At 35.6% G+C, this 26,276-nt stretch overlaps 1 protein-coding gene across 1 annotated transcript in view; it reads right to left on the bottom strand.

Moving 5' to 3' along the window:
- LOC150109946 (ras-related protein Rab-43-like) overlaps window positions 1-24,360 on the bottom strand; it is a 76,290-nt gene extending 51,930 nt beyond the window's left edge. Inside the window, exon 1 of the mRNA XM_090415930.1 lies at window positions 23,979-24,360. Coding sequence (XP_090272056.1) covers window positions 23,979-24,158 — 180 coding nt within the window. The 5' untranslated portion in view covers window positions 24,159-24,360. The remainder of the gene's footprint in view (window positions 1-23,978) is intronic.
- Window positions 24,361-26,276: the final 1,916 nt, after the last annotated feature.

Below are 26,276 nucleotides of genomic sequence, written 5' to 3'. Positions count from 1 at the left end.
TGGTGTTGTACCACCTTACCCCAGTCCTGAAGATACTTTCAGGCGCAAACTTTGTTTGCTCACACTTGGATAAAGGATTAAACTAAACTTATTATATTATAAAGCCAATCAGTTAATCCAACACCTGTTCTTACCATGGCTTCTTGCTCCCTGTACAAGTTGCCATTCACATGATAGTGCGTTGAGGAAAACCCATTCTTTTCATTACTTCACATAGGTTCACATGCTGAACACAGTCAAAAGCTTCAGAGTAGTCTAGAAAACATATTACCAGAGGGAGTCTAAATTCTTTATATTTTTCTATGATCTGTCTTAGGCAAAGGATCTTATCTCAGGTGCCCTTACCTTTCCTAAAACCTGCTTGTTACTTGGGCATCTCTGTCTCAACATTGGCCTCAATCCTATTTATCATGATCTTCAATAAAATTTTGCTTGCATGAGATATTAAACTTATAGTTCTTGTAAGCCTTCATATCCCTCTTCTTATGTAGTGGTATGAAAACTGACTCTTCTAGTCTCTAGGCCATGATCCTGTCTCTCATATCCTTATAACCAATCTATGAAACACTCTTATCCCTCCATCCTCTGTGGCCTTAATTAACTCTGCTAGGATTCCATCTGCACCTCAGGCTTTACTTACTGATGTTAAGCTGCTTAACTGCTCTTTCAACTCCATGCCTAAGTGGAGGAGGTTCCAAATCAGAATTTTTCTAGTGAGAAGGCTCCTCCAAATTTTCTTTATCCACTCTATTGTACAGTTCCTCATAGCACTCTTTCCATCTGTTTTTTTTTTTTTTCCAATTCTTCTGTTAATAATGCTCCATTCCTGTCTTTGATGACATTCAATTTGGGCTTAAACTTATGCTTTAGGTCATGAACTAAATAAAACATCCTTTTATAATTGTGCCTTATCATCAGGAACTCGATCTCTTCACATTTATTAAAAACTTAACAGTATTATTGCATATCAGTCTGTTATTAGATTTTTATGTAAATTTCATTCCACAGAGTGGCATACTAAATGCATTTTCAGCCTTTATGTATAATAACTTTACCTTCAAATAAGGTATCTTATGAGGTCTTTCTCAAAACTAAAACACATTCTAGCAGACTGAGAAATTGACCTTATATAATCATATTATGAACATTTATGTTAATTAATGCCAAGCAAAAAAGACTGCTTAATGAACCATTGTCAAAAAGTTTTTTGTTGTTGTTAAAAATTAATTATAATATGTATTGATATTTAAAAATGATGTATAAATAATTATTATATATTTATAATAAAGTTAGTATATACTTTATATCATAAAAGTAAAGCCATGCTCAAACAGATATGGTTATGCCTTTTTTTAATGACTTGTCTTGGCCTTCACCCACTTTTTACAAAAAAAAAAAACTTTCCTCCCTCAATACAGCCAAAGCAATAATACAGTATTTAGATCAAGGCTACAGATATCTAGCAGGAACAATTTTTGGAGGAATGACGTTTTCAGGTGTGGGGATGGAACAAAAAACATAATAAATGAAGTTAATTGAACTCTATTCTCAAGTCTAGTTATGTATTGATTCAAACACACTATAGGGTAATAATTAGTTCTTACTTAGTGAGGCATTAATTAATTCAGCATTTTACAATTTCTGAAGTGAGATCACAGAGGTAAAAAAATTGCAGTACTGAACACTTGGATCCAGCTGTGGTATACAAGATACTTGGAAAATTATTATTCTTGTAAAGTGAACACATGCAAATTATTCATCGATTAAATATATTCCTATTTTTAATTAATGAAAAATGGATGAATTCTGCTAATAAAAGAAAACTAATATTCCTGAACTTTTTATTAATTCAGTACTGTATATGCAAATAGAATGTACAACAAGAAGAGTTTGATGTAAAATCAGGTATAATGTAGATTTGTATGCTGTTTCCACTGTCATTTGTAATCTATAAGGCACGCACGCGCACACACACACACACACACACACACACACACACACACACACACACACACACACACACACACACATTAAGCGTGATGTGCATGACATTAATCTTATTTCTTTACTTTATGCAGATATCTGCTAGAAGAGTCTTTACCAAAATCAAATAATAAAATTACAAAAATAGATAGGGAAACAGAAAATATTGATCTTAGCAGTTAATCAAGAGAATAAGCAACATCTTAGCTATTTAGGTGCAAATTTTAGTAAAAATTTGTGAAAAAAAAAGTGAACAATGAGGAAATATACAGACAAATACAACCAAAAGAAAACCTGATCCAGAAAATAATCAAAAGGAAACTACATCTCTTTGGCCGTATATGTAGAAAGAACGATGAGAGGAAAATAAAAATTCTGCTGTTTGGGATGATTGAAGGAAAGAACAAAAAAGAAGACCAAACAGAATGGGGTGACGACATTGTCAAATGGTGCAGAAACTCTATACACAAACTGAGTCATCTTGCACAAAATAGAGTGCAATGGAAGAATCATATCAAGATGGCATCAGACACATGGTTGTTGTTGATGATGATGAGTCTGATGGTATAAATTAAAGATGCCAAGAATTTATATTCTTGGTTTAATTCTTTATCCAAGTAAGTAAACAAAGTTTACACATGAAGTAACTTCAGGACTGAGCAACTTGTATATAGCGGCTATTGACTTTACATCACTTGCCTTAGTATCACATAATGCAAAGCACATATCCTTACAGACATGTATAATGCTATGCATTATGGGAAGGATCACTGCTCAAACTGGTTTCGACTTTTATTGAGGTGGGAGTTTATTGAGAAATATGCAGAAGCCATATTTTCATATACGAGTAGCCAAAAGATATCACACCTTATCACTAATATATATACTCTGTATCAGAGATAATGTTGGAAGTTTTTCTTCTAATGCAAGTGATGTGAAGTCATTAGCCTCTATATACAAGCTGCCCAGTCCTGAAGTTACTTCAGGCTCAAACTTTGTTTGCTTACACTTGAGATAGAGGATTAAACCAAGAATATAATTTCTTGGCATCTTTAATTTATAGTATAACCAACCAGTGTGAGGGTAGTCAGATGAATAAATTTAGATGAAATGAGAGAAAGAAATATCAGTCAAAACACCAAACTATACACGTTGGCCTGTTGGTTAGGTAGTTAGTTTATCCAGATCCAACTGTTGGCATGAATGTTCGAGATTAAGTGTGAGATGAATTGCATCACATAGTGTAAGACTGCTACCCCACTTACTGGATGCATGAAGTAATTTAAAAAAGTTCCACATTTGGTCTCTAGAGCATGATTTCCAGACTATATAACAAACAAATAAATGCAAAATAGATAAATAAATAAAATTAAATAATAAATTTTAAAAAAAAGGAGAAAAAATTCTTAGCCAACTCACAGTTTTCATGTACTATAAATTTACAACCTTTCAAGTGGGAGTTACATAAAAAATACATATGTGGAAATTATCATACAAATAGCAGTGGAGGGGGGGGGTGATCAAACACTGAAAACTGTCAGATATGCAAAGTCCCAAGGACTCAAGTTTTGAGGTTAGTTCAGGCTTTTGATAAGCAGGATGGTGATGGTTTTACACTGGATGATTAAGACATTCACCAATATCTATGCTCACAGCATGATGGTTAAAGAGCAGTAATGCTGTCCACTCAGCCAATCAGGCCAGTGAAATGTATAGGGCTACCATAACATCTGGTAAAGACTTTACAGGTATTCATCCAAAAATACACATCTCACATATTAAAAAGATTTCATCGTTAATATTCAAGAATGTTTTAAGCAAAGTAAATCTAAGATAATGTTGTTATTATCTGAGACCTCCAGGAAGTCAAGGACTCATCAAGGGAAGCTATACACCATCCAAACCACCAATCCATACCTTCCCTTAAACACTGGATGCACTCACTACTTCAACATGCAAACTATTCCACTCTCTGCTCTATGAGAGAAAAATCTAGCTCTTACCCTTTTCTTAACTGTGAACAAATGTAGCTTCCGAGTATGCCACAGTGTGTCTTCCTATCTTCCATATAATGAAAAATTTCATCAAACAATTTTCTAAAGCATCCCTTAAGAAGTTTATAGACCTCTATTATATCACCCCCACCTTTACCAGCTTGGGTGGCTGACATATCCAACCAACATTGTGGGTTTGAAACCCACCATGGGCATGAATGTCTGTGATTGTCTTTAGGTGAGAGAACATTTCCCTACTCATGGGTCCGAAGTGGCTTAAAAGAAAGTAGAACATTATCTCTAGAGGAGGATTTCCAGACCACATAAAAAAATAAATTAAAAATACATAAATTAAATTATAAATTTAAAAAAAAATAAATAAATATATATATATATATATATATATATATATATACACACACACACACATAATTTTTTTTTGTATTTTTAATTTATAAATTCTTAACCCATGGTACAAAATGTACTATCGGTTTGCAAATAACCTATACTTTCATGCATGAGAGCAATATATATATATACACACACTATCTACCAATAATTGTCTGGACACTTTAGCAATTTACAATTGATACCAGCAGGTGAAACCTAATATTGGGTATGTCTGCCTTTGGCTTTGATTACCTCTTGCACCCTTTGAGGGAGGCTTTCCACTAATGTGTGGCAGACATCAGGTGGAATTTTTCTTCATTCCTCCATCAAAGCGGCACTGAGTTCAGTGACAGATTGAGGGCATGCTGCTCAGGACCTCAAATGCCCCTCCAAGTTGTCCCACACATGTTCAATAGGTTTGAGGTCAGGACTCTGTGCAGAGCAGTTGTTTAACTCCCATCTCTTCATATTATTCCATAACAGCTACAGTGTTGTGGCATGGGGCATTGTCATCTTGATAGTAACATGGCTCAGTGTCAGCAGAACCTGATTATCCAGAATATCAAGGTACTGAGCTGCCTTCATAGAACCACAAACAATAACCAGTGGTCCCACTCCAAGCCAGCTGAATGCAACCCTGCACCATTAACTCCTCCACCACCAAACTTTAGTGTGGGTACAACACGCTGTGGTAACAAGCGTTCACCAGGCTGCTTCCACATCCACACCCTGCCATTAGACTGAAAATAGGAGAACCTAAGCCAGACGAGCCGACTTTTTATTGTGATGTTCGGCTTGTTTGCTGCTACTCTTCCATGGAACACTAGTAAATGGAGTTCTTTTTGTACAGTATTAATGCTCACCACGGTGTTACTGGTGCTCTAGAACTCATCATGGATGGTCTGTACCAATTGTAGCTGGTTTTTGCGTGCCATATGTTTTAACACCCTAATGTCCCTGTCAGTCATTTTCGGCAGCCAACCTGGATGTTTTCCTACACTAGTGATGCCAGATGTCTCCATTTGTTGATCATACTGCCAACCATTGATTTTGGATGCTCCAGCTGAGCAGCAATGACATATATGGACATGCCACAACACCTCTAGAAGTTATTGAGTTCACATCATGTTGCCACAATGAAATACTGCTTCCTACTATTTGTACACCAGTTTTTTTATTATTAACAAACCTGGAATGTTCCATAACATCAAATAACGTGGGGGGGGTATCCAGACAATTATTGGTAGATAGTGTATATATAAGTCTGCATACCTGCAATCTGTCCTCAAAGTAAATTCCATTATCTCGATATAATTTTTGTGACTCGTCTTTGCACCTTTCCACAGCTCTTTGTTGCCTGGGAATCCAGATGACCAAATCTGTGCAGAGTAGTCCAAGTGCAGTCTTTTTTATATGTCAAAGACCTAGCCAATCAGCTGAACATGTCTAGCATATGAGCCAATATTTCATATGTCCCTTATTGCCGAATTCTTATCTAGGTTAAACAACAGCTCTTCAAGCTCATTCTCACACAACTCTAAATCTTCATCCAATGTAGTAGCACTGTGTACCATGTCACACACACCTGATTGACATATCTTAGCAAAGTGAGAGCTCATTAACTGAACAATCTGATTAGCTTCTGACAATAGAGTACAATCTGCCTTCAGTAAAGTTATTCTTCCACATTCACTCTTTCTTTTACTTACAGCATAACAATAAAATTCTTTCGGATTTCCTTTAGCCTGAATAGGATTTCTTTTCATACTTCACTTTAGCTTTCTGCACAATAGTTGTTACTTTTCTACCCCTACAATTTATAACATTACATAACCCCTCTCACTCTTATTCTCATTATATTCCTTCTACATGGTTTTATTGATTTCTTAAGGGTTAATAAAGTTGTACATCCATTTCTAAAGATTTCTAAGCACTGCTGATATTTTCCCATTCTGTAACCATGGGAGCAAAGGTAGTATTCTCCTAAGCTGATCATAATTTACAGATTTGTTGCTTGGCATGTAATCTATCCTAATTGGAACATCAACATAATTATCTGCTTTCCAGGAAAGCACAGCACGTTGACACCAACTGATGTTAAAATAGTCATATTCTTAACAGAGATCCCTTGTGATGCTATGAACAAAGTCTTTGGATCTTGAGTTCCTACTTTCACACACTACTTGAGAAAATGGTCTTGCACAACTCAACAAATTCTGCTTTGTTTTCTGTTCATTAGATTTCTTATGGTCACTTAAACAGACAGGAAGATGAAAAGTAAGTGAATCAGGTAACTGAAACAAAAATAGCAGAAAAAGAGACCCAAAAGAAAACATGTGGACTGTATTAATGTACTTGAATGTTGTAGAAGAAATGAAATGCATGAATGATCAAATAAGAGACTGGACAAATAATGGACAAATTAAGAAGTTATTATTATTATTATTATTATTATTTCACACCTCCAGGAAGTCCAAAGATTCATCGAGGGAGGATTCATATACAACTCTGTCTCCACCACTCCCACCAACTGACCTCAACAACACCAACGCTATCTACCGCCAACCACCACCACCACTAGTATTTCCACAGACAATCACAAACATCCCTGCCCACGGCAGGATTTGAACCCACAGCCTTTTGGCTGGAGAGCAGATAGGCTAACCACTCGGCCAGCCAGGCTGGCTGGCTGGCCGAGTGGCTGATCAGAAATTGGTCATGAGATCTTAACTCTGCAGAATGCCACAATATCTGATATATTCCTTGAAAGTTTATGAAAAGAAAAAAAAAATTTGACCAAAAAGACCAGGCTTGTTACTGTTAGGAGAGTTCAGAATAAGGCTGATCAAACAGGTTTTAAATCAATTTTAAAAAATTATTTGTGGGTAATGAAATATTAATTATACTATATTTACTCACACTTTTTCCCCAAAAATTAAAGCTAAAAAATTGTGGTGCGAGATATATGCCGGGATTTTCGGAAATTAAAGTTTTCAGGAATAAACTGAAAAGGGGTATGGCTTACCAAGAATCTTCTATTCGTTATCACTATTTCCAGCCTCAAGAGCGGTTTCCTTGTGTGCATTGTCAGTCATCTACCCAAACAGCATCATCTTCTTTCCCATTATTTCAGCAAAAATAACCAGTAATTTACAAGACTTGAGATAAGTAATGAACAATCCTTCACAAATGACTAATGAGAAGTGAAAGCAGAGCACAAAACAGACAGCAATGGTACAGATCCAGCAGCTATGAAGACATGCAATTGATTGGTGCAGTATTAACAAAAGATTGCATGACCCAATGACAAAGGCAAGCCGACAATTGTTGAGTTGAAATGCTGATCTCTTCAACCAAATTCCAAAATATCTGAAATTGCCATAACATTATATATATATATATATATATATATTTTTAATAAATTTAGTTTAATCCTTTATCCAAGTGTGAGCAAACAAAGTTTGCGCCTGAAAGTATCTTCAGGACTGGGGTAAGGTGGTACAACACCAGGGCAACTCGTTGCAAAGGTGGAGCAAGATACCAACACTCCTGTCTCAGTATCTCCTATAATGCAAAACACATCTTGCAGATATGTCTAATGTTATGCATTAAGGGAAGGGCCACTATCCAGACTAGTTTCGACCTTTATTGAGGTGGGAGCCAGGCCCAAGTTGAGATACCAGGCAGAAGCATTAGCAGGTCATCTCTACCCTGTACCACCTTACCCCAGTCCTGAAGATAATTTCAGGCGCAAAGTTTGTTTGCTCACACTTGGATAAAGGATTAAACTAAATTTATTATACTCTAACGAAATGAAAAATAAACTTTCAACATTTTTTTTTTTAGTTTTAACACACTCACATTGGGGTAGTATTTCGCCTGTTAATCATTCTGATGGGACTTCTCATTACCGTTTGTGCACCACTTCCGCACTGTGCAGGCAGGCTCAACTCACACAAAGTTTCAACCCTTAAATTGGATTTTATTGCTTCTTGTTTATATGCTGCTTTTGCATCAAGCTGTGAGCGGACATGCACACACACACATACATTATATGGCTATTAGTTTTTAAATTCGGCGGCAGAAGTTTATTGAAAGTTAGCCTTCGTGATATGTCTTAATGACATTGAAAATTTCAAATGCAATCGAACAAACACTTATTTCAATCCCAGTTGTCTCTCATTGCACTATTTGTTGAGAAATATATTACTGTCTGACCACAGATGCGAGACCCTTTGACACTTCTGCGCATGGCAGAAGGTCAATCCATTCTGATAATACGGTAATCAATGTGTTTTGCGGGATGAGTGTTTATTAATATAATGTCAGAAAATTAGTTTTTCTTTTATGAAAATTCTAGTTTTTAAAATGGTAACTATTTTGCTTGTTCAATAGTCGGAAAATTTTACATATAAAGCACATGATTTTGCACAAATGTGCACATTGCCTTATTCCTTTCTTCCCCTTTAACATGAACTGACTCTTCTTGGCAATCTGTCAACCAGGGTTCTAGCATCTATGGTCAGACAGTACACAGATTGCAAATGTCTCTGTACTTTATTCAGTGATAAAATAAAACTACTTGTTTTTATTGTGTCTGCAGTAAACAACAAGCCCACTATAAAAAAGTATACCATATACCTTGACATGAAAATGGTTTAAAGTCGAGGTATATGTGAAACTTTTTCTTTTTTCGTAAAGTAAAATCAGGGGCGCTAGTTATACACAAGGACAAGTTATATTTGAGTAAAATGGTACTAGTTTTATCATAACATCTTATAAAGATCTTAAGATATATACTAGAAAATATACCAAAATAAGGTAAACAATAATGAATAATTCATATAAAAGATATTATTATTATTATATAGGTATTGCCATGGAATCAAAAGGCTTATCATACGAATCCATTATACACTAGCCATCAATCAATTTGAAATACCTATTAAACTTCTCCTTAAACTCATTCACTGATGAAGCACCCACAACCACCTCTGGCAAACCATTCCCCCCCATTCACCATCCTCCAAGAAAAACCCAGTCCTAACACCCTTGCTAACCATACTCTTATACAACTTCCACCAGTGACATCTTGTTCTCCCCTTTCTTGTCATGTACTGAAAAAAAAAAAGTCTTTAGCGTCAATCCTATAAAACTCCTTTAGTAACTTAAATGTTTCAATCATGTCTCCTCTTTTTTCATCTATCAATTAATTTTGCAGCCTAAGACCATCAATTTATTTCCACAGACCTATCACTTGATTCTGGATCCTCTTCACAACTTCATCACCACAGAATCCAGATCTGTGGGAGATTTTATACAGAGAAACAATAACTTCTGTATTCCTGAGTGTTCTTCAACAACCACACAATCTGATGTGCTGTTTTGGTTAACTTTGCAATATGCCCTCAAAACTTGAAATGCCTATCCACAATCACACCCAAGTCACTGGCCTCACCAGTTTCCTGCAGTTCAGTTACATCAATATAGTACACAGCTTCTGATCTCTTTCCAAAATGCATTCCCCTTACATTTGACTAAATTAAACTGGCAGTCATGTACCTTTATCCATATAGTTTGTCCATATTGCTAGTCTATTTAAGTCTTCCTGCAAGATCTCTACATTGCCTTCATTCACCAATGCTCTTCCGAGTTTAGTATCATAAGCATACAACATTTCCTGTGAAATCATTTCCTATATCATTGATATACAAATTAAACAGCAGATGATCAAGTATGAGCCCTATGGTACATCACTAGTCACACTTTGCCTAGACTTAACTCCATAAACCACCCTCCAATCCAAATCACCAGATTCATATCCATTCCCAGATGCTCCAATTTATACAGTGTTCCATGTAGAATCTTGAAATCCTGAACTGCTTTTGCAGTCCAGCAATATCACTGAGTAGCCATTTCCTTTATCTAAGTTGATTCTAAAAAGAAAGCAAATTACTAAGGCAAGATCTACCCTTCACAAATCATGTTGTCCCTTACAGAGTATCATATTCCTATCCACCCAGTCCTGAATTGTCTTTCACCAATTTCTCCAATACCTTAAACCACCATTCCTGAGATGATGATTGGTCTATAATTTGCTACTTTTGTCTTGGAGCTTCCTTTATGCAATGGGAATAATTTCCCCTTTTTCCACTCCATTACTTTCTTCCCACTACTTAAATTAAACAGCTTGGTCAGAGGAGCTGATAATTCCCTTGCAAAAATGATTAGATGCTCACATCTTATCATTTTTTATCTACTGAAAGAAATTACACATGAAGGAGCTAAATACTGCAAGCAGGACACTGTTTGAAAATCCAGTGATGTCAATATAACTGGGATGTGACCCAAGTAGCAACTTCTAATTTCTTAATATTAGTTCCTTCCTCCCAATTAAGTAGGTGAACTCATCAAGAAACAGTTAAAATCAGCTGAATGATGCAACATGTAGAATAGGTATGGACAAGAAATGCTGGCATTACTGTCCATTTTTTGTTTCCCCCTGGTAATTTAAGTAGTAATCTAGTTCTCAGAAACTCATTAATAAATCAGCAAAAATCATATTTTGAAATTCAACCTGGAATGTCAGGTTGAATTTAAAAGTAACTGTCATGAGTCTTGATTGTATAAAATTTCAAATTATCCACCCTCCCCAATTTATTATAATAATTAAGACAAAATATGATATTTTCATTTCTTGAAACTATAATTTGCAGGAGGGGTTTGGAGGAGTGAAATTTATAGGTTTGGGGTATATATGGGATGAATCTCCAGAGTTTGCTACATCTGACTGAACCAGACTACTAGAGGAGTTAATAAGATGATAGCAAAGAAGAGAGAATATATGAAGTTCATTTTTTACTGTTGGATATTTGTGAAATGACAATTAAAGTTTTCAAACATTTTAAAGAGATGCCTTCCTTTTTTGTGAAAAAAATGTCTCTCCCCTACATTTTTCATAAAAATGTAGAGGAGGGACAGATGTGCTGGCTTGGACATTTGAATTGCACATCTGAAGAATTTGATAATAATCTGAAATGTTAAATGAAATCAAATTTTGATGATGTAGTGACTACACTATGTTAATAGTTGGGTGTTAAGGCTAAGTGGTGGGAAAAACTCATGATAAAAGTTTAACATAGTGAAATCGCACCAGGGAACAATTAAAAATAGTATTTAATGTTTCCACCTTTCATCTTTAACCTCCCTACTGGCCAATGTGGATGAAATAGTGATACCAAATTGCACTTCTTATCCATGTTATTCAATGGGTTTTAGAGCTTCGTATCCAGATTTAGCTCGACATTTATAGACGTCGTGGCCGGTTGGGGGGGGGGGTGTTAATGCTTTCGTCTCAGTTACAGAAATATCAGAGAGTACAAAATGAGACTTGTAACAAAACTAACTGAAACGTGGACAAAAGACTAGAGTCCTATCTAGGTGAAGCATACTTACCTGTTGGTATCCTTGGATGTAAACTGGAATCTCGAAATTAATAGTTTCCCATATTTTAGGAAGCTTTATGCAACCATATTAATTTAAATTAGGCTGATTTTTAAGAGCAGCAGCAGATTCTAAAAACAGTCATTCTCTTCTAAATTTACCATGATAAATTTATTATGAACCATAATAGTAACTTACAAAGTAACAATGCCAACAATGTGTCTTCATATAGTAATTGAAAGAACATCAGAACACTGCACCCTTTACTCGGTAAAGATCTGCACGTGATTCTTGTTGTGATCAGAGGAATCATTATATGGGCTTTATCAAATGATGAAGGTGACTTAGCCAATCTCATACAAAGATAGCAGGGTTTTTTCTCCCAGAAACGTGGTTTTATTATCTGCATACAGGCATATTGGCCATGAAAACACACAATTTAGAGACGAAATATACAGTAGGTGGTAGTAGTAGTAGGCAGTAGATGGTGTTGTGTTGATGGTAGTTGGATAAAGGATTTAATAAAGTTTATGGTGTGTTGTGTGTAGTGGAATAGAGTGCCCTCTCACGATGAGTCCTTGGAGGTGTCACGTAATAATAATGACAGCTGCAAGTGTTTTTTATATTGTACTGAAATAAGCAAATGGAATATTGAGTACATGTGGGAGTTGTGCTCAAAAAAAAAACAATAATACTGTCTGTTGCTTTGTGTGCCCATCCCAGAAATGGTCTTGAATCTCTTTCCACCAAGGAGCACACATCCCAGTTTCAAAACCACTGCTTTAATAGGTTTGGTGTGGCAGCATGTGTGTAATATTAATAAATAAAAAATCAGAACAGGTAAGAAGATGAATGAAAGGGAGATATGGGTGAACATACACAGGCCACCCTAATATTCAGGTGGAATTTTGTGTATGTAGTGGTTTAACACAGCGGCAATTAGTATGATTCATCTGCTTTCTCCCTAATGGTCGTAGGCTGCATTAGTAGATCTCAGACTGTCACTTTAGGTATGTTTCCCTGTGGATGCTCTACTTTTTCCCAGAATTCCACAGAATGAATATATGCTATCATTAAACAAACCAGGTCAGTTTCCTCAAAATGGAAAATTGCATTTGTCTGAATTCCTTCTTCTTCTTCTGCCTGTTCCAGCAGCACTGATCTTCCTCTTTTCATCTATTATTTATCCACTTCTTTTTGATAGTTTTCCGAGCTATAAAATTGCTCTTTTCATTTCTCTATATTTTCCTCGATCTTTAAAGTTGTAAATACCTAATTTTCTTTATTCTTGTTGAGAGGCTTATACGCTGGTTAAACATGATAACTAATAATTAAGGAATTGACAGCATACACTAGAAATATAAATTAAATAAACTTTAATATATACTTTCCGATATTTCGGCAAACATCACGTTGCCATCTTCTTGGGAACTTAATACAAAGACAAGTGCACACAAGTACTACATAACAGCAAATGAGAACCGAAGCTAGGAAGCTAATGTTTTCCTAAAGTCCTGATGGTGCCCCCTGGCAGGCTATATTGGTAGTTCTTGGCCTTTGGGCTGAAGTTCTTCTGATAAATGTTTCCCAAATTTGGGCAGTCTCGTGCATCCAAATTTGTTGAGGGTTTGGCATGTTCTAAAGGCTGAGGATGATTCCATGAATAGTCTTTCATATCTGAACTTGCTGTGGTGTATTACTGTGGTTTTCTTCCATCTTATTCTGTGGCGAGTATCCAGAGCATGGTCTGCAAGCCCAGAGTGGCTGTACTGGTGAAATCGGATGTAATCCTTGTGTTCACCCACAAAAATCACCCACTTTTTGTGGGTGACTTTTTCCACTTTGTTTTCAAAACAAAAGGTCACCCACTTTTTTGTTTTCCTCTTTTTCCAGGGTGACCCTGGAAAAAGAGGAAAACAATAACCTCCCCTTCCTAGACACACTAGTCACCCGCCAACCTGATGGAACCTTGGTTTTCTCAGTTTATAGAAAACCCACCCATACAAGCAGATACATTCACCAACAATCCCATCACCCTGCAAGTGACCCTGATGGCTGAAACGAAACTACAGCCAAAAGGAATGCCATCTGGGAACAGAAATGTGCAGATTTCCGCAGAAATCGATTTGAATGAGAGGAAATCTATTCGAAAATCAGTATTGCCACCTGAGAAAAAATGCAAATCATGGGAAATAACGTCCACATCAAGTTGTTAATGGCGTGAAAACAATATATCGTAAGAATAGGCCTTAAGGTGGGATCAACGGAAAATGATGTAAATGGAAGGAAAACATAAATTGCGGGAACGTAAAAACGGGGTTTTACTGTATATAATTATTAATAATTTTATCCTGCTGAAAACAATGGTAACAACAAATTCAAATCCTTTGTATACTTTTGTGTCCTGAATCTTCATGAAGATATTACTGTTATTATTATTATTATTATTGCACTTGAGTGCAGAATACAGTTTTGAGAGAAAGTAATTTAAAGGATTGAGAATCTCTATTTAAGAAGATTATATTATGATTATTATTACGTGACACCTCCAAGGAGTCCAAAGACTCATCAAGTGAGGGTACCTACTCTACAGCTCTCTATCTTCACCACTTAATCCACCATCTACAACTACCATCATTACCAACACCATCTACCACCCACCACCACTAATATTTTCACAGACAATCACAAATATCCATACCCACAGCGGGAGTCTAACCCACAGCCCTTTGGCTGGAGAGCAGATATGCTAACCACTCGGCCAACCAGGCCAGAAGTTCACACTGTATTTACTCGAATATAACTCGCACTTTTTTCCCTAAAAATAAAAGCTAAAAAATCACGGAGCGAGATATATGTGGAAATTTTCGGAAACGAAAGTTTTCAGGGGGAAAAAAAAAAAAATGGGTATGACTTACAGAATCTCCTATTTGCTATTGCTATTTCTGGCCTAGAGAGTAGTTTCCTCATGTGCATCCTACCCAAACAGAGTCATCTTTCCCATTATTTGAAGCAAACATCACCATTAATTTACAAGACTTGAGATACGTAATGAACAATCATTCATGAATAACTAATGAGCACGAAACAGATATCAATGATAGGCCAATAGAGATAGAGCAGCTATGAAGAAGTACATATGATTGGTGCAGTATTAACAAAAGATCGTGCAACCCAAAGATAAAAGCAAGCCAACAATTTTTGAGTTGAAATGCTAATTCTCTTCAACTGAATTCCATAGTATCTGAAACTGCCATGACAACACTGACTATATATTTTTTACTTTTAACACATTTATAAATTTTAACATGCTTGGTTGAATTTTATTGCTGCTTTGCGTTTGAGATAGCGGGCAGACTCACACACACACATCTAACTAAAAACTATTGTTTTTAATTAGATACTATGTTTGCCAGTACAACTTATGGTTTGGCTTGAGTCTATACAGCATAGTTTCTGTGAGTGGAGACATGTGATTCATTAGTTAGTGCCGTTTTTATCCCAATTCTCCTTAATTGCACTATTTGTTGAGAAATATATTACACAGACTGCAAATGTCTTCTCTGTACCTTATTCAGTGATACAATAAAACTACTTGTTTTTCTTGTGTCTGCAGTACAGTGGCTATTGGGGAGGGCGTATTGTTTACTGTGGGGAGCGAGTTACTATTGCCCCGATGTGAACGTGTTTAACCTTTTTTCCGTGTACAAGGTATATAGAAAACTTTTTCATTTCTTTTTTTCATAAAGTAAAATCAGAGGTGCGAGTTATATTTGAATAAATATGGTATAATGTATAGAAAGGTGCAAGCTAAGTGAATGTGAAACCTGAAAGCCAACTTAAAGGCTGCATGTTGGGATCAGCACTTCTTATATTAATCTCTCATAACAAATCAGATCAGACTTGTTATGAAATCTGAACATTCAGAATTCTTTCACACATAAGTCAATAATGGTCACAATTACAACATTATAGATTATGGATTATCACTATATCATATAGTTGTGCATATTTGGGGATAGTTATTGGATATTGTATAAGAAAGGTGAACAAGGGAGCGAGAAGCAGGATTTTTGGAGAATTGTGAATGACTGCAATGCATTGCCTGAGAGTGTAGTGTCTAGAGAATGTGAATGCATTCAAAGCATGATATGACAAGCTGTGTGTGTGTGTGTGTGTGTGTGTGTGTGTGTGTGTGTGTGTGTGTGTGTGTGTGTGTGTGTGAGAGAGAGAGAGAGAGAGAGAGAGAGAAGGCATTCTCCTGTGATAAGTTGATTCCATGGGGGTCTTAGGATGATGATTATAATATTTCTCCATTGTTTACATTACATACCACTATTAAAAAAAATTAAGCGTTTAGAAGGCTGTTATAATAATTCTCACAATACATCAAAGTATTAATTCATGTAATTTCACAAAAAAGTTAGCAATGTAAAACTACTATACGGGTTACTGCCAATTTAGAAAAAGATTTAACAATTCCAAAGAAAATGATATTTTTTTTCTAGATGAGGTTTTTTTTATTCCTCGATGCAATAAACCAGCATCTATCTTGTTTTCTCAATTTCCAAATTCACTCAACATTTCCTTTTAGAGTATGCATTCCTTGATTTATACCATGTGTCTTTTCTACAAATATGTATATGGATACCATTTATGCAACTTTCTTCTAAACATTTTAAAACACTTTCATTCCATGATGAATTTTTTCTGGTCCCTTCATGCCTCTAATTCTAGGTGTAGAACAATCTGACTATAATTAAAAGTGCAAATGTGTTACATTTTGCAATGGAATGCGATATTTTTCACAAATTACAAACTGCTGAAATTCAGTGTGATAACCCCCCCCCCTCCTTCAACCTATCCACAATATAAGCACATGATGAATTCTACAACCCTTTAATACAATATTATTATTACAATACAAACACCTGGAGTCAAGACTCATTGAGTGAAGCAATAGTAACAGGCAATCAAACTGCGATATCATTTACCATACCTCATCTTTGATTCAATGCTTGTTTACTTACTGCCCCATCCAGCAAAGTTTACCACATACCAACCACACACTATGCAGAAAAAAAATCAGGTCTTACTCTCTCTCAAACACTATACCTTTACACAATTTTCAAGAATGACTCTACCCCTTTTTTCTTTGTTCAACCTTTTTGAAAAATATCCTGAGTATCTATATAGTACCTTACATATTTACCAGTCCTTCTGGAAGCACTTAGACCTATACTCCATAGAATATACAGGGTGTTGCAAAAAGAATGACCCGATTTCAATTTTCGTTATTTCATTATTAAATTATATTTAATAATGAAAATGTGGTACAGTTACAGAATAAATTACGAAGTATGAAGTAAGGCCTAAAGTTTCACTCACCACAATTACAAATGTACAAAAATATACAATTTTCAAATCGGGACATTCTCTTTGAAACACCCTGTATATCAAGGAAACTGGTGACCCATCTCCATTATAAACAATAACTGTAAGATAACATCAAAAGCCCCTGAAAATAGACTCAAGCCTATCCTGAATGAAATAATAGCACCAGAGTTATTCTATCCCAGAACAAACCACCCAAGAAGACCTACACATCATAAGGGATCTGAAACGTACAGCAAAACCATGGGTACTGACTAAGCAATTGACTAAGAAAAAGCTTTTGATCTCACTGAACATCCCTAGCTATTCAGCTGTTTTAAAGGCTTTGGCCCAAGCATCATTCAAGCCATTATGTTCAATACTAATGCTCTTTTGCATGAAAATAAACAGCAGGCTAACCATATCTACATCATGCAGTAGGAATATTAAACAAGGCTATCAACTATCTCAGGGCTGTCCAAAACGCTGCCCACAGTGTGATTTTGTGCAGCCCGCCTGTGGGTTTTGATTTTCACAAGCGAAAAAATAAAATAACAATTTGAACCAAATGCTTATTAGATATTTTAATTCTATCACTAATCGATAATCTCCATGTTGGTTATTTTATTTGGTGTTTTTACACTAAATATAACCACTTATTAATATAATATAATAATTTTAATATAACTCGATATAACTACTTGTTTTGCAAATATTAGGTGCAGCAAAGAAGCATTCTTACACTGTTTTGTTCCAACGAGCATGCTCTGGGTGCTCAGGAGGAATGTGAGCATGCAAATGATGCTGTTTATTTGTTCATTGTGATGCGGCCCTCGGATAAATCTTTTTTTTTTTTTTTTTAATGCGGCCTTCGGATTACCTAAGGTTGGACAGTCCTGAACTATCTGGTCCCCTTTAGTATAGGTCTAAGCGCAACAACTGTCATAGTACCCTTTCTCCGCTGAGTAAACAATGCTTAGGCCATGCAGTCCTAAACTTTCTTACCAACCCATAACTTTGAAAGCATATGCTGATGATGATGTTAGTCTACAAACAGGAGGATTTCTCTAACAAACAAACAAACATCATATCACTAACACCAAGCAGCCTCAGGAGCCAAACTAAATGCACATAAAACTTATCACAATAAAAATTATTGCGATCACTGAGACGTGGTTGACAGAAGGGGATATAACAACAGGAATAGAAGTCGCTGGATATAGCATTTTTCGTCAGGATAGGAGGGGAAAGCGTGATGGTGGGGTACTGCTTATGATAAGTGATGACCTATGTCCTCTAAGAGTGGAGGCTTTGGAAGGAAGTGAGACAAATGATTTTGAGAGCGTATGGTGTGAGGTAGAGGTAGGCAAGACAGGATATTTAGTGGGGTGTTGCTACAGACCCAGGAGCACAGAGGATGGGGACCAGGAGATGTTTAGAAGCTAAGTTTGGCAAGTGCAAGAAGAATGATTGTTATGAGAGATTTTAACTACAGTAGTATAAATTGGAGAGAGGAAGATGCATGTGGCAATAGGGGAATGGAATTCCTAGAATTCTTGAGGGACAAGTGTCTTAGGCAACATGTAACAGAGGGAACAAGAGGTTCAAGAGTTTTAGATTTGGTTATAGCATCAGAAGAGTTGATAATAACTGAGTTGACATCTCTCCCACCAGTTGGAGAGAGAGTGACCATATGGTTTTGACTTGGAAAATGAACAGACATGCAGGAGTATCAAAGAGACAGGAACTTATGTGGAATTATAATAGTCTTAGACGTCAACTTCGGGAAGTTTCATGGAAGGAGGAATTGGAAGGCCGGGATATCGTTAGTGTGTGGGAAATTGTGAAAGAATATTTGTTAGTAGCAATGGTAAGTTGTATACCACAAGTGAAGAAGAGGACACAATTTGGAGTAAAGTAGATGACAAACAATATTAAACAGGAATTGCATGCGAAAAAGAGGCTATGGAAGAGATATAAGGAGACAGGTGAAGAGAGGATGCATGAAGAATATAAGACACAGGCCAGAAGAGTGACTAGTGTGGTAAGGAAAGCAAAACTGGAATATGAGAGGAGATTGGCCCTAAGATCCAAAGAAAATCCTAGGGAATTTTTTGCGATCCTAGGAAAACAACTTCCTTATCACTAACAAGTAGAGATAAGGAAGTTGTTATTCCTCTTTATAAGGCCTTGATAAGTCCACAACTGGGTTACTATGCTCAAATCTTAAAGGGTTTTATAGGATTGATGCAGGGAAAATGCTTGATGGAGGGGGGCCAGAGCAATCGGTCATTCCATGAAGTTGAATAAAAGTAGAGGGCATGAGGACTAGAATTTTTGCTTAGAGAGTTGTGAATGAACGGAATGGGTTGCCAGAGTTGGTTGTGAGTGCTTTGTAAATGAATTCAAGGAGAGGTATGATAGATTGTGTAGAGAGTTTGAGTTTCCCACAATGAATCTTCGGACTCCATGGAGGTGCTCCATACAATAATAATAATAATACCTGCATGTCATGCAAACCAGTATGGTACAACTTGCAGAGTATATGGAACCCTAATACAACGAACACAGAAAATACCTTCATCATAACAGCAAACATCCAAACCCTATGCAGATAAATTTAATCTGAATTTGCAGAAAACTGTGACAGAACTGGAACGGTGACATATCTAGCTGGAGTGCCCCTGCTAACAGTCAATTGATCTGATCAGTTCTAACCTGTAGCCACCTGCACTCTGTAGAAGAATACCTCAACCTCATAAGTGCAATAAGAAACCACATAATCAGCAACATCTCTTCATCACTTCAAAAACAGTGTTATACAATTTTTACTTTCAACTCATGAGAACGGATGAGACACTTTCACCGAGAGGGCTGACTAACTTCTTACAGTCATCAAACCAAAAAAGAAGAAGCCACATTCTCATGAACATCAACACTACAAGGGAAAACAACACCCCTCACCTTTTTCATCATCACTGAAACCAAAGGATAATTAATTCCTTTGGTTTCAGTGATGATTCCTCCTGGCTGAACAGGGAAAAGTAGGTTGATACTTTCAAAAGAAATTTCCTACATATGTAGCGGATGAACTAACCTCATGTGAATAGTGATCCAATCTCGACTTTACTGTTTCAGTAATTTTTTGGGAATGTAATATTTTAACAATCATCAGAGACATTCAAGTCTAATTAATTCTGAGTAAAACCGTAACGTTATGTTTTCAATGTGTGTGTGTGTGGGGGGAGAGAGAGAGAGATAATCTCTCTGCATTCAGGCAGAGAGTTTATTATATTGTTTTATTATATTAAATAATAAATAAATAAATCAGCTCATGCCTTTTATTCCCTTATAGGGAGTAGGCAAAGCCTTTATACCCTATCTAGCTTTTGAAGACTGAGTGAGCAGTTCAATCTCCACAGGTAGCCAACCAGAGATAGCTGGCCCGTCTATCACTAATTATAGTAGCCACCAATGAAGAGGATGGCAAACAAGTTCTGCATCTCTTGGTACCTAACCCTAACAAGATATGTTACTGTCTGAAATAATGCGAGTAGTACGGTCAATTTTCTTGAGTTTACGGGATGAAAAACTTATATTTCCGGGAGGAAAAACCCACTTGCCCATGCCAGAGATCAATTAACTCAGGAACCGGTTGAAGAAAGGCTTAGAAAAAGTTCTTCCAGTCAGAGACTAGACTTGAACTTAAGTCTAACTTCGAGTGGCCAAGCACAGAAGGAAAGGAAAGCATCACTTCCACTGAGCTACAAACATACCTCTGTTTTATTTTATTATATTATATTATGTTCTTATACAGAATGATTGTTAAAATATTACATTGACAAAAAATTATTGAAACAATATAGTCAAGATTGATATAATTTTGATATAACATATATACAGCAATCCCTCGATTAATGCGCTCTTTAAAACAGGCGCATTAATCAAAAATGCACTAATCAAATATAATAACCTATGGGAAAACGTATAATTCGTTCCTCAGATTTCTTTTTTGATCCTTAAGTTTTTTTTATAAAAGAATTAGGATATGTCTCAGGGCCTAGTTAAAGAAAAACCATGAAGCTGAAAGACAAAAAAACATATTCAGAATATAATTTATTATTCTGTTTCTTAACAGAGAATTGAGCTAACGTAGTTTGGCAGGCATTTTGTTTTCTTTTTTTCATACAACTGATGGTATGGCTCTATTGCCTCTTCTGCAAATTTTACTGGTTCTCTCTTTACCATGGTCAGTCTCTAAGCATTGCTGCTTCTTTGGGCTTGTCAGTGATTAAATTTTCTTTATATTCTTCAGGATCTTCCCGCTGTGCATCTAAATTTAGTAGGTCGGAATCACTCAACTTCTCAGAATGTGATTTAATTAACTTAGATTCATTTGAAAAGCCTCTAAAATCATTTGCACAATGTGGAAGAATGTGCTTCCAAATGACTTGCATACTTCTAGCAGTAATTTCATTCGACTTTGCGACTTTATAACAGGCAGAGATTTCTCTGATTTGGCTAGAAAAGTCTTGGAAGGCATTCACTTCGAAAAAAAAAAGGCCAGTTTCATCGACATTAAATACTTGTTGATCACAATAGTCCCCTTCTTACACAATTTTCTTCAAAATCTCTGAATATCTCCTTTTCTGCAATTGTAGCTCTGCCTGTGATTAGAACAATATGTAGGCTATTTCTCTTTTTGAAACACTCAAATCACCCAGCACTAATGTGGAATTCTTCTTTTCCATCATTGATAGCCGTTTCTTTCCAGGTTACAAAGAGACAATGCCTTTGATTTAATAAGGCCAGTGTTTAGCGGGATCCATTTTTGGTTACAATCTTCGATCCAAATAAAAAGAAGTCTCTCTAATTCGATCATTATAATACTTTGATTTCGAGTGCATGCATGATGAACTTGAAGCAGCCTTACCTTTCTCTTTGCATTCAGCAGTTGATTCACCCATTTGTGTGTTGTTGTCCTATCTTTGCTCTGGACTCGCCTTGTTCATTTTGCTTTATTATTTCAAGTTTTTCTTCCTTCCGATCAGATTACTTTTCGAATCATTTTCACACTTCTATTTTTTGCTCACTAATTCTTTTACTCATGATTAAAGGTTAGGAAAATAATTTAAAATAAAAAAGTAAGGAAAACAATTGCACAAGATATGATCAGCAAAATGCTATAAAGCAGACGACATAAATTTTGGGGTAAATTTGGAACATAGCATACATGGAAATAGTGTAGTATGCCATTAAAAAATAACTTTGTAAAATGTTTCAAATCAGTAACTAATTTATTTCATCCTGGTGAGTGATTTTTTTTTTTACATAGTTAGCCATAAAAATGTATAGATCGAAAATTTTTTAAATCTGTAACATTTATTTTTAAGATGTATACGGGCACAATAATCGAATTTGGGTATCGAAAAAAAATGACGCACTGATCGGGAGCACATTAATCGAGGGATTACTGTATTATATATATAATTTATTATATTATATAATTAAAAAAAGGGTGGGGGGGTTTAACGACATTAAAGTAGTTTTGGTCCAATGAGAACAAATGAATGTGTTGATTCACAAGACAAATGAAAAGGGGACGATGACCGTATTTCTGCATTTTTATAAACGCACATTTAAAAACGATAAAATATAAAACTGTACTATTCAAAGCAGCAGACTCTAATAAAAGGAGGAAAGAACACTTTTGATTACTATTATTTAACATAAAAAACAGTGAAATTCAATGAAAAGCCCAAAAATTTCATACATAAAATTTGACAAAACGTATTACCTGCTTTAATGGTAAAACGTTTTACCATTAAAAAGTGGAAAAAGTTCCGAGGCGAATAACAAAAGCAATATCCGGATTGTGGAATACTGACTATGAAGAGAGGTTGAAAGAATTCAAATTACAGACGCTAGTCAATAGCGGGAAGAGGGGCAATATGATTGAGACATTAACATTGATTCAAGGCGCTTATCAAATAGATACCGAGGATATTTTTCAAAGGGTTGAAAGAGGGAAAGGGACAGAGACAATAAGTCATTCTTGGAAGTTGTATAAAGGTGTGGTGCGTAAGAGAGTGCAGAATGACTTTTTATGCATGAAGAGTGGTTCGTGAGTGCACAAACATTGAACCAATTAAGATGAGGTATGATAAACATTATCACTGTTTTGTGCTTACTATTGCCTCCCTTGATGAGTCTTGACTCCAGGAGATGTTTGTATAATAATAATAATATTTAACTTAGTAAACGTCAATAACTATTTACACATGCGAAAAAATATCTGCAAAATGCTAACGCAGGTGAAAAAGCGAAAATGTAATGCAATGTAAACAATCGTGTAATATGTAAATATAACTATTTACACATTTATATATTATATTACATGTAACCATAACTATTTAAAAATGCCAAAAATAACAGAATTATACTGTTTTTTGTCCAATGAGAACAGAGGAATGTGTTGTTTCACAAGATAAAAGCCTATGTGACTCATTAAACAGGCATACTGAGGTACAAACGTTTAGCGTGTATTAAAGGAGCACATGCTTTGCCATTACTAGCTTAAAATGAATCAAGCAAACTCATAATTGATAAAGTTCTCTAAATATGAGAAACAATAACAGCAAACATACGAACTTTAAAAAAAAATTAACATTTTCTTGTCTGCACATTATAGGTTTTAATATCGGATGAGTTAGATATATTCTAAAACGCCCTAATAAGTATATCAGGTTAACCAATATTTTTCTGCACTGAGAATAAGATATATACAATCCTTACCTTTACCTTTTTACCTTCAACCATCAATGATTTCATAGCAAAGTCTACTCCAATTGTATTGCTATACCTTTCTACATAAGTTCCGGATCGGAACCTGTGAACAACACACGTTTTGCCGACATGGCAGTCTCCAATTAAAACAATTTTGAAAATAAAATCAAACTCTTCGTAGTCATTCATTTTGCACTATAAACTACTATAATAATTTCATGACAACGTAAAACCACAAGAAACTTGCGAAATACTTTGATATCTTAAGACAGCCATACCATACCATAATCATTAGGCTACAACGCCAACTGCTGGACAAAAATGTGTACCACTTCATTACATGATTTCAAAAATAAAAAATAAAAATATCACACACAGTACTCTGCTGATGTAGCACACATCGTTATTATTTGTTATTAACATTCAGCAGCGTTTACGAGTGAAGCAAATTTAAAATGATCATAGAAAAGATGGCTCATCGCTGCCATGGTTTATAGATCTCAACGAACGAGAAAGAGTTTTAATGATTAACGTATCAAAATAACAAATAACAAAAACGAGGAATCAAGAACGACGTAAACACGTTGTACTTCCTTCTTGCAAATTTGTTTAAACTAGAAATTGTATCACAGTAATTAGTAATGTATAATATGGTAATATATAATAGTTAAGTTAAGGGGATAATAAATCCCTGATTATTTCAAAGCCGAATACGAACTCGAAGATCAAAATCTAAGAGTTTCATGCCGAAGAACTTCCGGCGAGTCCGAGTTGCCTTAGTACAACACTAAGGCAATTCGGAGCAAAGGTGGTGCAAGTTTCTATCACTGTTCTTAATATTTACTCATAATGTAAAACACAGTTCCTAGGAAATGTATTACTGTTTTACATTATGAGGGAAGGTCACTACCCAGACCAGTTTCGACATTTATTGAGGTCTCATCAGTGAGTAGGTAGACCTAGATAATACCAAGGTTTTAGTGAACCGAACTTACATACTTTACTATACGAATTGCCAGAAAGGTGTACCCATATATTATTACTACAATAAAGAGCCAAGAGGCTATTTTTTTCCTGATGAGACCTCAATAAGGGTCGAAACCGGTCTGGATAGTGACTTTCCCTCATAATGTAAAACAGTAATACATCTCTTAGAATGCAGTTTACATTATGAGTAAATATTAAGGATAGTGATCGAAACTTGCTCCACCTTTGCTCCAAGTTGCCCTAGTGTTGTACTACCAGGTGTTGACTTTACGCTTGGACTCGCCGGAAGTGCTGAATGAAACTCTTAGATTTCGATCTTCGAGTTTCGTATTCGGCTTTGAAATAATGAGGGATTTATTATCCCCTTAACTTAATTTAAATCGCCGAAAAAAATAGCCTCTTGGCTCTTTATTGAATGCATAATAGTACTAAAGAGTAATTGTATAATATTTTGATGTGCACTTAGAACTTGATACACATCAAAATGTTGTAGAATACTAGAAAAAAAACAAAAAAAAATTAAAATAATAGTTAAATAATGAAATTTGTTTTAATGATCTGTTTAAAAGGTCAGCAGAGTAAGTGTTAAATGAATTAATAGGGAACTTGAGCAGTAATTACAGAACAAGAAGAAGAAGAGACGATTGTGGAGAAAATATTAATTTGGAAAATATGAGTAGTTACATAAAATCCATAAAGTGCAGGCTAAAACAGTAACGAATATAATAAGGAATATGAGGGGAGACTAGCGAAAATAGGCTATGAAAAATCCGAGGGATTTCCTCATTATGCACCTAGTAATGAAAGAATGATTATGGAGGATTAACTCTACTGAATCAAAACAGTACAAGAGTGACCAAAGAAGTTATACTGGAACTAACCAACGAATCATTTTGTTAAAGTTTTTCCTAGTGTAACGATATTGTTTTAAAGAATGTGACTGAGGAATTAATCCCTCAAATCAGTCCCTTGAGGATGAATGAGGTGGAAGCCTTTAAGATTTAAATTCATATTGACGTGAATAAAGCCGTTGGACTGAATGGGATTCACTGCATAAAAATGAAAGTAAAGCAGGTTTCAAATTATAGAACTGTTCTCTTTGCAATTCTAGAGTGAATGTTAACATTTTGGAAAGATTGTTCAGAAATAGAGTAGATTGAGTAGATAAGGAAAATATTCTGTACAGAAGTCAGCACAGGTTTGTTAAAGAGAGGGATTGTTTAAGTAATTTTATAATAAGGCAACTAGAGTTGTGGATGGCAGTGGATCACACACTATAAGTTCCATATCCTCCCTACCACGTTATCCTTCCACCATCCC

The sequence above is a fragment of the Typopeltis vanoorti genome, chromosome 1, assembly GCF_054136105.1.
Source record: "Typopeltis vanoorti isolate ZY-2024b chromosome 1, IOZ_Tvanoo_1.0, whole genome shotgun sequence".
Taxonomy (NCBI): domain Eukaryota; kingdom Metazoa; phylum Arthropoda; class Arachnida; order Uropygi; family Thelyphonidae; genus Typopeltis; species Typopeltis vanoorti.
The sequence above is the reverse complement of the archived record's forward strand: the minus strand, read 5'-3'. Positions and strand labels throughout refer to the sequence as shown.